Genomic DNA, 13,775 nt, shown 5'->3' on the forward strand with positions numbered 1-13,775 from the left:
TTAATTTTTGTGTGAAAGCTTTTATTACTATAAACTTGCTTCTAATTATATCTTTGACCAAGTCCCATAAGGTGTGATATACACTGGTTTTGTTATTTCTAAGTGTTCAATAAATGCAGCTGTGATTTCCTTCTTGAGCTAAGAGTTATTTAGGCAGGTATTTTTAAATCATGGAATGTGTGTGTGTTTACAATATTAATTCTAGTTTTATTATAATGTGATCAGAGAATAGGCACTTGAAATTTCTATTTTTTGAGATTTTGTTTATGTGATATATATATATGAGATCAATATTTAAGGTGTTGCCTAGGCACAAAGAAGGTGAGTTCTTTGTAGGGTTTACAGTTCTATATATTTATTGGCTTTATTACATATATTCAGATACCTTTTATATTTTGACTGGCTCAATTGTCATATACTTATGAGAATTTTATTAAAGTTTTGCATTACTGTTGTGTGTTTGTCATTTTTCTCAGTGTTTCCAACCTGTTTCATTGTTATGTTATTTGATGCTTGAAAGTTTGTGCTTGATATCTTCATAGTGGTTTTACTTTTCATCAGTTACAAATAATTAATCTTTTAAATAAAATATTGCTGGTCATTTGGATACCCAAATGGGAAAAAAATAAACTTGATCTCTGCTTCCCACCACGTACATTTGATTGAAGTTTTAAGTGTGAAAAGTAAAATAATGAAGCCTCTAGAGGACAATATAAGACAGTATCTTTGTGATCTTAAGGTAGGAAAATATTTCTTAAATAGGACACTAAACTTAGTAACATAAAGGAAAAGATTGATAAACTAGACCAAGTTAAGATAAGCTGACAAGTTAAGTTGGACAAGGTAAGAACTTTTGTCATCAAAGGTACCAATGAAATATAAAAAGTAAACCAAAGGATGAGAGTAGATAACTTGCCATATCTACCTGACAAAGGGCTTGTCTCCATATTGGGTAAAAAAAATTTTATAAATCAATGTGAAAAAGACAACCCAATAGAAAAATGGGAAGAGGCATTTACAAAAGAGGATACTTAGATGGCTAATAAATATGTGGAAAACTGCTCAACTTATTATTTACCAGGGAAATGCTTATTAAAATCGTAAGGAGATACTATTGCAACACTCACTAGAATGGCTAAAACTAAAAAAGTGGCAATACCAAGTGTCAGAATGTGGATAGCAATGCAACTCACTGCTGCTGAGAGAGCAGTTGGGGTTGATGCCACTTTAGATAGGCTGGTCAGAGAAGGCCTTTTGGAAACAATGACATTTAGGCTGAGACTTGAAAAACAAGAAAGGGCATAGGCTGTGTTCAGGGCAGTCTAGGCCGAGGAGAGCCAATGCCCCGATGAAATAAAGAGTTTATCCTTTGAAAAACTCAACAGTACTTTTTACCTTCTGTCAGGCATTGTACTAAGTATTTATGATACAGTTATGAACAAAGTTTCTGTTTTCAAAGCACTTACATTTTACCTAGAACAGACAAGTAGATCAATTAAAAAATTCAGACTGTGTTAAGTGCTATGGAGAAGATAAAATGGGTATGATGCTGAATGAGGAGAGGGGACCATATTAGGACAGTGAGGGAAGTTTTTCTAAAGAGATGATATTTGAGCTAATAATGCGATAATAAAAAGGTCCAGCCATATGAAAATTAGGGGAAGATCGTGTAGGGCAGGATTTTAGTTAGGTTGTAGCAAAATTATTAGAAGGAAGAAGATGACTGAAATCTAATTGTATAAGACCTTACATGCTATTGTAAGGAGCTTACACTTTGTATCAAACATAGTAAGAAACTAGAGGTTCAGTTGTTGTAACAAAAGACAAAAGGCCCAAGTACAGGGCCTCAAACAAAAAAGTTTCTCTCTCATGTAGCAACTTAGTCTGGAGTTGACCTGACTGTTCCACAAAGTTGTCTAAGAACTCTGGTTCTTTCTGTCTTGGTTTTAAACCATCTGATAAAGTGTTACCCTTGTCTGTGTGGTCCAGGCCACATTACCATCTGCATGTCCATGTCTCTAACTTTGGAAAGAGGGAATAAAGAGCTGGCAACTTTCTTTTTAAGTGTAGTGTCCACTTTTATTTCATTAGTCATCAGTCCCATAGCCAACCTTAGTAACCTAGAGGTTTAAAAGTATAGTCCCTCACTGGTTGGCCTCGTACTCTGTTGAAACTTGTGTATATGTGTGAGTTAATACTAAACAGAAGAAATGGAAACTATATATTGAGGGACAATTAGTAATTTCTGTCACAAAGCAATCGAAGTGTTTTCAACAGTGGAGTGAACATTCATTTTTAAAAAGAGTACTCTGGTTGCTAAGAGAATATTGTGGGAGGTGGGGAGGGTAACAAATGAAAATAAGGACTAGTTAGTTCAGGTGAGTGGTTTATGATAACCTGGACCACGTGGAGGCAAGGGGAATGCAGAGAAGTAGGTGAATTTAGATATATTTTAAAGTAGAAGGGTTTGCTGTTGAAGCCTAGATCTCAGGACTTGTGGGCGGTACTTAATCAATTTGGCAGCTATTACTCCAAAGCCAGTAACCAGCACAAAGGTTAAGAGGAATGTGTGGTTAGAGTTCAAAGAAAGAAAAAGAAAGAGCCTCCATTTGAAATGAATTGTTACTCTTCGGGGACAGCTAAGTTTCAGTGATGTCCAGAAAGTCAAGGAAACATTCAGCGGCTAGACTAAGGTTGTAGCTGAGGTTTCTGACCTCTGAGCAAGCGTTCCAGAAGACATGCACAGTGGGAGGACGGCAGGAAGCGTGATCTTCCATGTGCTCAGAAGGAGGATCTGCTTATTTGAATGGTGTCAGTGCCTACCACCAGCCCACTTACACCATGGTGCTCTTCCTCTTGGTTATTGTGCTGTATTTATAGGCTGGCTTTACCATCTCTCTTAGTGGTGTTTTAGGATGAGTATAGGGGTTGTATACCTGTAGAGCCTTTGTATGTCTTGGCCAGCGCATGAATCCATTGCATACAGTCTTTGTTCTTGAGAATTCAGTAATTCAAAATTCAATAACCCTGTCTCACTGACTTTAATATTTGGATAAACAGGGAACTTCTAATCCAATGGCCTTCTTTCAGGCCTTATCTTTTTTGCTTCGTTAACAATGTTATTGAGGTATAATTGTAAATAAAATGATGAGGTATTTCAAGTGTACAACATGGTGATATAGGTACACGTTGTAAAAGGACTTCCTCAATTACCTTATCCTTTGTGAAGTCACTCAGTATATGAGCACTTCCTTTCTCTTCTCTCACCATCTAAAGCCTGGTATTTTTGTCCCCGCCCCCCCCCATGCAGACAAAGCAGAGTGACCTTGCAGTCTACATCAGAAGCCTGTGTGTGACTTGATAATTGTTTTTTAGGAGCTAAAAACAAATAGAGATGAGCTCAAAGATTAATTTATAAATAAAGACCTTCAAATTATTTTTAACAAAAATGGGAAATGATGTAAATGTTCTAACAAAGCGATTGATTAGACAAATTACGGTATATCCATTTGTTCAATGGGTAAGTTAAGGAAAGGGTGGGCTGTTGTAACAAGGAGACCCATCAGTGATTTCAATGGTTTAATGAATATTGAGCTTTATTTCTTACTTTACAGTGGGAATTTCAGGGGACGGCTAAGTCAGCTGGAAGTTCTACTCCATGTGGTCATTCAGGGACAGAGATTCTTTGTATCTAATTTCTTCACCATCTCGTGGGGCATTTCAGTCTAAGTCCGGCTGCAGGCACGTCCATATTTTGGCTTTATTGAAACTGCAATTGCCACGGTCACTAGTGATGACATGATTGTTATATCTAGTGAGACATTTTAGCCCTCTGTTACTTCTCTGTGACATTTGGAGGTGCTGGTAACGTGTTTATTAAAATTCCTCCTCCGTAGGCCTCTGTTGATTTCTCTCCTGTCCTGTAATGTTTGTGCTCTGCGCCTTTTTCCTGTCCTTTCCCTTTGCCTTGCCTGTGAAGGCTGGTGCTCTCCATTGCTCTGTTACCCGCTCATCTTCATGTCACATCTACCCGTGATCTCGGCTGGGGCCCTTACCTCTGATGATGTCTCCCAAATCTGCATTTCTAGCCTGAAAACCTTACTTAAATACTCTGCAGGAAGTTCAGATTTAAGATGTCCAAGGCTGACTCATCCTTACTAAACTGGCTGTCCCGCCTCGATGCCTCTCACAGGGGCCAAGTCAGAACCAGGGAGTCGGCCTCAGCGATTTCCTATCCTTCCCCCTCCAGTGAGAACCTGAGCACTTGGCTAAACATTCCTCTTGAGTGTTTCGCTGGCATATGCCCTTTCCTGTCTTCATTTCCACAGTCTTAGTTCAAGCCAGAACTATTTTAAGAGCTTCCCTGGAGATCTATGTTTCTGTTTAGGCTCCCTTCCAATTCTGCTTATTGATTAAATAGGTCACTGATTTTTATTTTTATTTTTCCTACTGGTATTTAGTGGGCAGCAGCTGTGCGTTTAAATTGTATAACATCTGGCACAGTGTTGAGTGCAATTCAGTTGTTAATAAGTAGATTATACCAATGATAATAAATGAAATAAAGAGAGCATGGGAATACAGCAGACCAAGATTAGTAATTAAGTAATTATTACCACAAAATTCAAAGAATCCTGAGAGAAAATTAAGTACTTACTATTTTTGTGAAAATTCTGTTATATTGTCAGTAATTATTATAGCCTTAAAAATCATGCTTTCAAAACAATGAGGATGTTGGTCAGTTCATCTTAATTAAGATTCAGGTAACAAAGTTTGTTTCTCCTTATGTGTCTTCATGTTCCTGGAGTGTTAATGTATGTTTGGTTGAGTTTTCTTTTGCTGTTGTTACCATAGCATAGTACTATTGTATTTTTACATCATAAAATAGATCAGTATCTCTAAAGTGGTTGATCTCTGTCTTAAAAAGAGGTGAAATAGTAACAATAGTAACTTAAATGCCAGAACTCAGAATAAATGTAAACAATAGAGTCCCTGAAAAATCTCAAAGCACTGGTTCTTTCACTTTATTATAAACAAATATTAAAAATATTTTTATTTGATATGTTAAATTGCATGGGAAACATTGTGAAAATAAGAAGTGATGCTTAACCTCCCCTAGGTTGTATTTGTATGGGAAAATACTATTAATACAGATACTTCAAAAATTGTATGACGTTAATAGAAATTTGCCAGAACCCTTTTTGTCTGTGTTATGTCCTGGTATAATCTTATCTGTTATAATTCTAGTTACTTAAACATTGCATGTCATAGAAATAACCAAATTCCCTCACCATTTGCATCGTTTTTATAATGAACTCTCTTCAGATCTTTAACCATGGCGATCTTAAGTCTTTTATCATCGACAGATAGTTTTTGTTTTACTCTAACTTTTCCCTGAAAGCTCTTTCATCAGCTATAGAAACGAGTGCTTTGTCTTCAACAAGAAGTGGGTGTTGTAGAGAGCCATGGAAAGGACTTTGACCAGTACCGGGGTACAGGCTTCCGAAGGCAACAGATCTCAGTACATAAGATTGCTTAATAGAGTTGTTGGTTTAATGGAGTAAGAAAAGAATGTGGATTTTTGTTTGTCATTTTAATACACTGAATGATGCTAGGAAATAAAGAATCAATTACATGAGACAATGAAGAATGATGATGATTTTTATGGTGGTTGTTTTGGAAAATTGCTGGTTCTTTAATGATTTATTTAAGGAACCCCTTTTCTCTTTTCCCAAGCTATCTGTAACTCATGACAGTTTAGTCGGTTATGCTTTAGTACATAGAAATAAATTTTGGTTTTTCTCCCTATTCAGTCTCTTCAGAATTCAGAAACTTTATTGATTGTTTTTATTTTCATAGCAATCAAATTATTTGTATAAGTTCAGTAAGAACCTGTCTCCCTTGTCACAAGACATAATTGGAAAAATTGATTGTATGGAAAGTCATATTTCAGAATGATGTATATGATCAGATATCAGACAGTTTTAGGGAATTATGGTTGTCTTTATAGAGCTAATGCTTACAAAGCCCTTTGGAAATAATGATCTTGTACGTGGTTTACAGGGTTCCCAGCCTTACAGATAAGTAAGGAAGGTCACTTTCTGGCAAGCTCAGGAACTTTAGGACATTTTGGGAAACTTGAGGATAGAAGAATCCACCCAAGGTATAGGTATTACAGGCTCAGTCTAGGGGTGAGTTCTTGGCTTGGCTTCCTAGCCTTGAGAAGTTTTAAAAGGTCTAACCTGAGATTATTAAAAGTTCCAGGAAAGGGTATGAGATCCTTTCTCTTTACAGCTGCATAGTATTCCATGCTGTAAATATCCCACAGCTTTTTTATCCATCCATGTACTGATTGGCACTACCCTTTGGGACAGTATGGATGGACCTGGAGAAAATTATGCTAAGTGAAATAAGCCAGGCAGAGAAAGACAAATACCACATGATCTCACTTATATGTGGAATCTAAACACAATAACCTGATGAACAAAATAGATTCAGGGGTATAGAAGCATAGAACAGACTGACGAATCTCAGAGGGAAGGTGGAGGTGGGTGGGTGGTGGGGAGAGATTAACCAGAGAATTTATATGCATATCTGCGTAACCCCTGGACACAGGCAACAGTGTGGTGGAGGCCTGCAGCAGGGAGTGGGTGCAGGGTGGAACGGGTCAATGGGGGAAAAAAGGGGACATCTGTAATATTTTGAACAATAAAAAAAAAAGTTCGAGGAAAGCAAACTCAGAAGACCCAAGTGTTGAATTACCATTTTTGCTGCATTATGTAAGTAATCAGGCCACATCTAATTAGACTAGACTTATTTGTAAACAAGAATAAAAAAGGGGGTGACTCGAGAGAGACATTTTATGTTTCATTGGAAAAACTTGGTGTACCTCGTGGGTTATTAAACTCTAGTCCTGTTGTCTTGAATATTTTGTCAGTTCTAGTTTCCTCCAATATTTGGCTGCTGCAGTCAAAACGTTTTAAATTTTTCTTCCCCCTTCTGATTTGGCATCACTGAGAACTGAAACTGCCCTTTTCCTGAAGCCCTGCAAGCTGAAGCTGGATGACCTGATACAAACTTCAAAGAAATCATCACAACCGATCATGCAGTCAACCTTCATCCCTGCTGTTGTGTGGCCCTTCAGAAAATTCACTGGAACACCTGATGCATTCACCGAGGGCATTCAAGCTGCAAAAGACGCTTCCAGCTCAATATAAAGAAACCTTCTGAACTGTCTGCGCTCTGGATTCATAAACTGGCTTAATAGGCAGCTCCATCCATTAATCTTTATTTTTCTTTTTATTTTCATCAAAATTCCCCTCACTAGATGCCTGACTGCTCACATCACCTCGTCAATATCCTTTACTACCAAGCCTCCGTTGTTGGTTCAGCTGGTCCTTAATGAACAAAAGGCAACCTAACCAGATATGGATGCACACTGATCAAAGGAAAGGAGAATGTCTCTTTTTTTCCTTGAATGAGAGGACAGACTGACAAAGACTCTTCTTAATTAAACTTCAGTGAGGTTCCATCAAGCCCTTTTCTCGGCTTGGCCTCATCCCTGCTGGACCTGCATAGTCCAGTTTTAGCAAGAATCCTGCCTAATCAGGATGTAGAGAGAATTCCCCACCCTTGATATCTAATCACCCTCAATATCTGATTAAATTCCACGCCCCCCTTTATTCCCCAGATTGTATCTGATCATCCTGGCCTGCCTGCAGCTAGAATCCTTAGTCTCTTTACCACAATTTCCCTCCATCCCCAATGTTTCAGTAATTTTCCTTCCATTGATCTCCACTGTGTTCCTTGGCTATAAATCCCCACTTGTTCTTGCTGTATTTGTTATTGAGCCAGATTCTATACTGAGGTCTCTTTTCTCCTATTGCAGCCATTTCTGAATAAAATCTGTTTTTACCACTTTACTGTCTGTCTGTGTGTGTGTTTTTTAATTTTTTATTTATAATTAAAAAAAAAGTCTATTGATTTCAAAGAGGAAGGGAGAGGGAGAGAGAGAGACAGAAACATCAATGATGAGCCATTGATTGGCTGCCTCTTGCACACCCCCTACTGGGGATCGAGTCCAAAACCTGGGCATGTGCTCTGACTGGGAATCGAACCTTGATCTCCTGGATCATAGGTCAATGCTGAGCCACACCAGCTGGGCTGTAGTTTTTGTTAAAAAAATAATACCGATAGTATACAGTCTGGAAGAACAATTACTGCCATGTGCACACTGACAGATATTTCAACTTGCATTTGGATAAAGCCAGTGATATACAAAATGTGAATTGGTGCTTTGTGCACATATAAAGTGCCCATGAGGGATGATACTTGACAGCAATACTTGAAAATGTTCTGTTCCATTCATTACTGAAAACCCAGGGTATGGGAAAGATAATTAGGATCAGGGCTGGTGGAACTCAGTTGTGTGAAAAGGAAGGCAGTGCATTGCTATTCAAATAAAATAAGTGTCCTCTCGTGGTAATTTACATTGTTGTAGTTACAGAGAACAGGTGGTCAAAAATATGCCATTTGGTAATGGTTTATTGTTGAAGGAAATGCTGATAATTATTAATATTCTTAATTGTAGCTTTTGAGTACATTTCTGCCTTTTTGATAAATCATGTCAGGAACTGGGCAGCAAGTATAAGTCTGGCTATGAGGAAGAGATGCTTATGTGAATTTTTTAAATGATGCTGATAATTCTTTATGATGCTGATAATTCTAATAAGCAGTTTGAGTAACTTACTTGACTGACATCTCACAGCAGTATATTTATTCAATATGTTCAACTGCTTGAACCTTTAGGCTGAAAATATTCCATTTTTTAAATTCACAGATGAGAAATTAGGATTTCTTTTAAGAAAACTGAACTGTAGTATAAATGGTTTAAACTTTAATGCTTTCCAATACCATTATTTAAAAGAAATACATGATTTATTGTCACATAAGTTTAAAAGTCACATTACTCCAAATGCAATATTACGTTCATAATGCTTCATGAAAAAAATGAAGAAACACTTTTCAGAACTAAATGCACCTAGAAGCCCTGGCCAGGTAGCTCAGTTGGTTAGAGCATTGTCCCAATAGGCCAAGGTCATGGGTTTGATCCCTGGTCAGGGTAATACCATTATAATTAGCTAGTTAATAATAGGAAAGGAGCAAAAGGGAGGCCAAACATTATAAGCACGACCATTTAGGCAGCTTCACCAGGAAGCTGCAATTTTACACTCCCCAGGGACCCACTGGTCCATTTCCTGGAGATCACTGTGGGGAGGGGAAGATGGACATATACACAGTAAAGTGGGGGCAACCTAGGGAAGGTGCCTGTCAGTCTAACCTGGAACAGAAATCATTAGCCAGAGGGGGTGGGACCACTGCAAGCCCACAAAAATTTGGGAATACATAATCCACTAGACAAAGGATCTTGCTGTCTTGGCTCTTGGCTCTCTTGTTCCTCTGGCTTTGCTCCTGCCTATGTTCCCTCCATAACCATCTGGCCCTGTGGACCCACATGCAATGGCCTGATGGACTACAGCTGGGAACACAAACTAAGCTAGCCGGATGCTGGATTAGACTGTGCAGACGTGAAACTCTGGGCAAGAGCTTTAATCCTAATTTTGCTGAAAACAAACTGGGACTTTTTCCTTGGCAGGATGGAGGGAACAGGGACCTTGGAAACTAAGGGGTTTGATTCCACAGAAAGAAAGCTTTCTACAATACCTCATTCTTCCCTGTCTCAGAAAATTCTTTTTCTTATGACATTGCAAGAAGCCCACTTTCACCAGCAACAGATGGTGACATAGCTCCCCACCAATAACAGGGGCACATACAAGAATCCCCCAATGAATGCACAAATAAGTGGAACAACAGGTCGATGTATCTTTCTCTCTCTGTCCCCCTACTCCCTTCCTCTCTTTTAAAAAAAAAATGCAATTAGAGGATGGATTAGGAATCCTTAACTCTTTCACCCAAGTTAAAACAACCTTTCACTCTCATTTGGGATATGCTTATCAATTTAATGCCTGATGGAGCTCTGAAACTCATCATCACTGGGAAGTCTTTAAATTTCTAGGTTCAAATAGTCCAAATACCCAGAAATTTTTGACAAAGCCACCAAATATTTGTTGTCATCAAACAATCTTTAATTGGAATCAGGACTTTCTAATTTAGTAAAAATAGTAAGAATAGAAAGTGATTGAATGTGGAATTCAAGGTCTTCTGGCTCAAAGTCTTTGTCATTGGGCCAGTTACTAGCAGCTTGGTAAGAGCACAAAAAATTATCTTTCATTGATAGGGAATAATGGTAATAACAACAACAACAATAATAAGTATATCGATACTTGATGGAAAACAACTTTTCCTTTGGCTACTGGGGCCCAAAGACAATTCAAGTGACTTGTAACCTATCACCTCTAGTCACCCAGATACCTCAAACTGCATGCTCATCTGAGAGTGTCATAGTGAATTAATAGCATTATCTTCCCCATTGAAAGATTTGCACAGATCATAAATACTTTAAAAAGTTGGAGTTCATAAATTAGTTTTTCTAGAGGTATATTAAAAAGCTTTTTAAACATAGCATTTTAATGTATTTTAATTTCCTATAGCTTTGTTTAATGTCTTAACATTACTATTTGTTAAAAATGAATTCAAGTTAAAGCATTTCTCTAAAACATTTTAAAATATGTCAGGTTTTAGGATGTAATGTTTGGCTTGTTTTAATTATACTACCTTGCTGGCTATTGTGTGCAGGACAGAGCTATTTCTCTTTTAAATCTAGCGGTGCCCTCTAGAGAGAAAGGTTAATATATTATTTGTTAAGAAACAAGTAGTTTCACACATTCAAATATTCTTAATCCATTTTATTCTGAGGGATAGCTTGTTAGAAGTAGCAAAGAGCTGAACCTAAATGTTTTTGTTCCTAGTAAATATTCTTTTCAATAAGGTCTTTTAGGTAACTGTAACAACAAAAAATAAGCTCACTCACTGTGGGAATTTATTTTGTCTTGGAATTTCACATCTTTTTCTTATCTCCCTATGAAAGTGGTGCTGCCTAATTTTAAAATTGATATTTTAACAATAATAGTAATAAACATTGCATTTTTTGGTTGACCAATATAACATGCCTACATTTACTGAATGCTTATTATATATGTGATACCGCATTTTATTTAGAAATACATAATATATAGAAAATAAGCCACATCCCTGACACTTACACATTGTCTAATGTGTTCGAGTGTGACTCATACTGGCTTTTGTATCAAAATTGCCTTAATTAAGTTAATTAAGAATATTATTATTAATATATATTGCTTTTTTATTACAGAAGAAAATACTCAGGAAACATCACAGGTGAAGAAAAATTTGAGTGATAAAGTTTCTCTCTACAGAGGCGACATCACATTGCTAGAGGTAGATGCGATAGTCAATGCGGGTGAGTAGTTGATTTTTTTGTGATGTGTTTGTTTTACAAGTATTTATTATTTAAAAATATTTTTTCATAAACAGGAATATAAGTATTTTAGAAAAAGATATCATTCTTAGTATAGTATAGAAATGTCTTACGTATTTCCTTCTTGATTAAAACCTGGAGGATTTATTTTTGTGGATATGCCACAGTTAATGTGCTACCTCTACATAGTATCCATGCCAAATTGAGAGCAGGATGCTGGACCAATGGAAAGGTGACAGATTGCGCAGAAAGTTCTTTGGAAAGAAATTTAGCAGCTATATTACTGCGGGTTTTATGCTTGAGGTGACAATTGGCCAACATAAAAACCAGTTTACCAAGCTTTTTTCTTTAGAATATGTTATAAAGAGATGATTGAATTACACCAGACAAGTAAAATGTAAATTTTTTTCTGTGATTTTCACACCTCAGTTGTTTGGTTTCAACTTTTCATGTTAGTTATGAAATGCTTTGTTTTCATTATTTTAATAATTAATTGTCTAAGTCATTTTCATGTTTGAATATGGAAAAATAACAGTGTTATTTATGGTGGTCTGGATCTCCTATATATTTTACTATGTGGCTGTATATCAAGAAATATGTAATAGTTGTGATTCTTTAAAAATAAATGTTAGCTTTATTTAAAAAGATTATTTCAATAAGGGGAAGAGGACTGTTGCAATAAGAAAAGGAAGAATGTTGCAATAGGAAGAACCCCTTCAACCATGAGGCCTATAAGCACCTCAAAGGTCAAGCAAAATAGGGTTCTTCTTTTACAGAGGAGAGTAAATAGCCTAGAAAGGATTGTGTGTGGGGCAAGGGGATGACTGGGTGGCATGATTAGACAGATGGTCAGGGAATGTTTTTCCCTGAGGTCAACTGATTTCTGAGAGGGGTCATTGAGGAGGGGTTGTTCACCTTTCATTCTCAAGGGCGGGCCAAAGCTCGGAGGCTTGGATGAAGGAGGAAAGCATGACTAAAATTTCATCGAGTCCAGACATTGACCGACCAACCAGAATGGTTGATGGGGACAAATAGTTCAGCTCATCATTTTGAGTCAAAGAATGGAAACCTGTAGGGCCTGTGCCTTGGCTTTGTCATAGGTCACAAGGGGTTGTCCGGAAGTTTTATCTAAGTCATATGCGGATGAGTGGTGGGTGTTGATTCCTTGAGTGTTCCTGTTATCCAGGGGTACAGGATTCAGGTAAGGTTCAAGTTTGTCTTATGGTGCTCCCTGGTGATGGTTAAATTCACACAGGATAGTAGGAACATGCCTTGGTAGGTAAACAGAAGGGTGTCATGAAGAACTGGAACATGGCTCATGACATAGCCCAGCTCTGGTGCCTTAGTGGGAAGTTACGGACGTCAGTTGCTTTGTACTCTATCTGCTTTGCCACGATCAGAGCTCAGCTTTTCGCTTTCTCTTCTTCTGATGCCGCTGTACTTCCTTTCTCCTCTGCTGCCTCTCTGAAATGTAAAACTGGTTAAGAGAGAGGATCTTTCTGGAGATTTATGAATCACGTCTTTTGGAGAGAATTCCATCTTCAGGTTACCTCACAGGCTGCAAGTCTCCCTTACATCTAGTCTCTACAGACTGTTCATTTGTTGCTTGGGTATCATGATGCTTTCCTCAGATCTGTGGGGCCTCTGGAGAAGACAGGCCCTTGAAAATCTCATAAACTCCTCCAGTACAAAGGTATAATCAGATATCACTGTAGTTATTAAATTGTCAATAATTTATTATGCCGTTAATTCTATAAACGTGAGCTTTATTTAAAAAATATTTTTTATTTTTAAAATGTTTATTGGGGGTACATTGGTTAATTGAGTATATAGGTGTTGCCTCGGCTCGGTAGCTCAGTTGGTTGGAGCATTGTTCGTTACACCAAAATGGTCGCGGGTTTGATTCTTGGTCAGGGTACACACCTAGGTTATTTGTTTGATCCCTAGTGGAGGCGCCTATGGGAGGCAACCGATCGAAGTTTCTCACATTGATGTTTTTCTCTCTCTCTCTTTTTCTCTCTAGAAATTAATAAGCATAGCTTCAAGTGAGGATTAAAAAAAGATTATATAGGTGTCAAGTTTACATTTCTATGGTACGTCATCTGTATATTGCATTGTGTGTTTACCAACTAAAGTAAAAATCTTCTGTTACCATGTATTTGACTCCCTTTACCCTTTACTATCCACCTCCTTTCCTCTGGTAACAGCCATGGTGTTGTCTGTGTCTATTAAGTTTTTGTTTGTTTTTCTTGTTTGTGATTTGTTGCTTTCAGTTTTATATCCCACATATGAGTGAAATCATATAGTTCGTGACTTTTTC

General features: G+C 37.4%; 1 protein-coding gene across 1 annotated transcript in view; it reads left to right on the forward strand.

The window, feature by feature from the left end:
- LOC148092724 (ADP-ribose glycohydrolase MACROD2-like) overlaps positions 1-13,775 on the forward strand; it is a 436,834-nt gene that overhangs the window by 35,798 nt on the left and 387,261 nt on the right. Inside the window, exon 3 of the mRNA XM_087818882.1 lies at positions 11,330-11,437. Within this exon, the coding sequence (XP_087675008.1) occupies positions 11,330-11,437 (108 nt within the window). The remainder of the gene's footprint in view (positions 1-11,329; positions 11,438-13,775) is intronic.

Source organism: Miniopterus natalensis, chromosome 7 (genome assembly GCF_054644295.1).
Source record: "Miniopterus natalensis isolate mMinNat1 chromosome 7, mMinNat1.hap1, whole genome shotgun sequence".
Classification (NCBI taxonomy): domain Eukaryota; kingdom Metazoa; phylum Chordata; class Mammalia; order Chiroptera; family Miniopteridae; genus Miniopterus; species Miniopterus natalensis.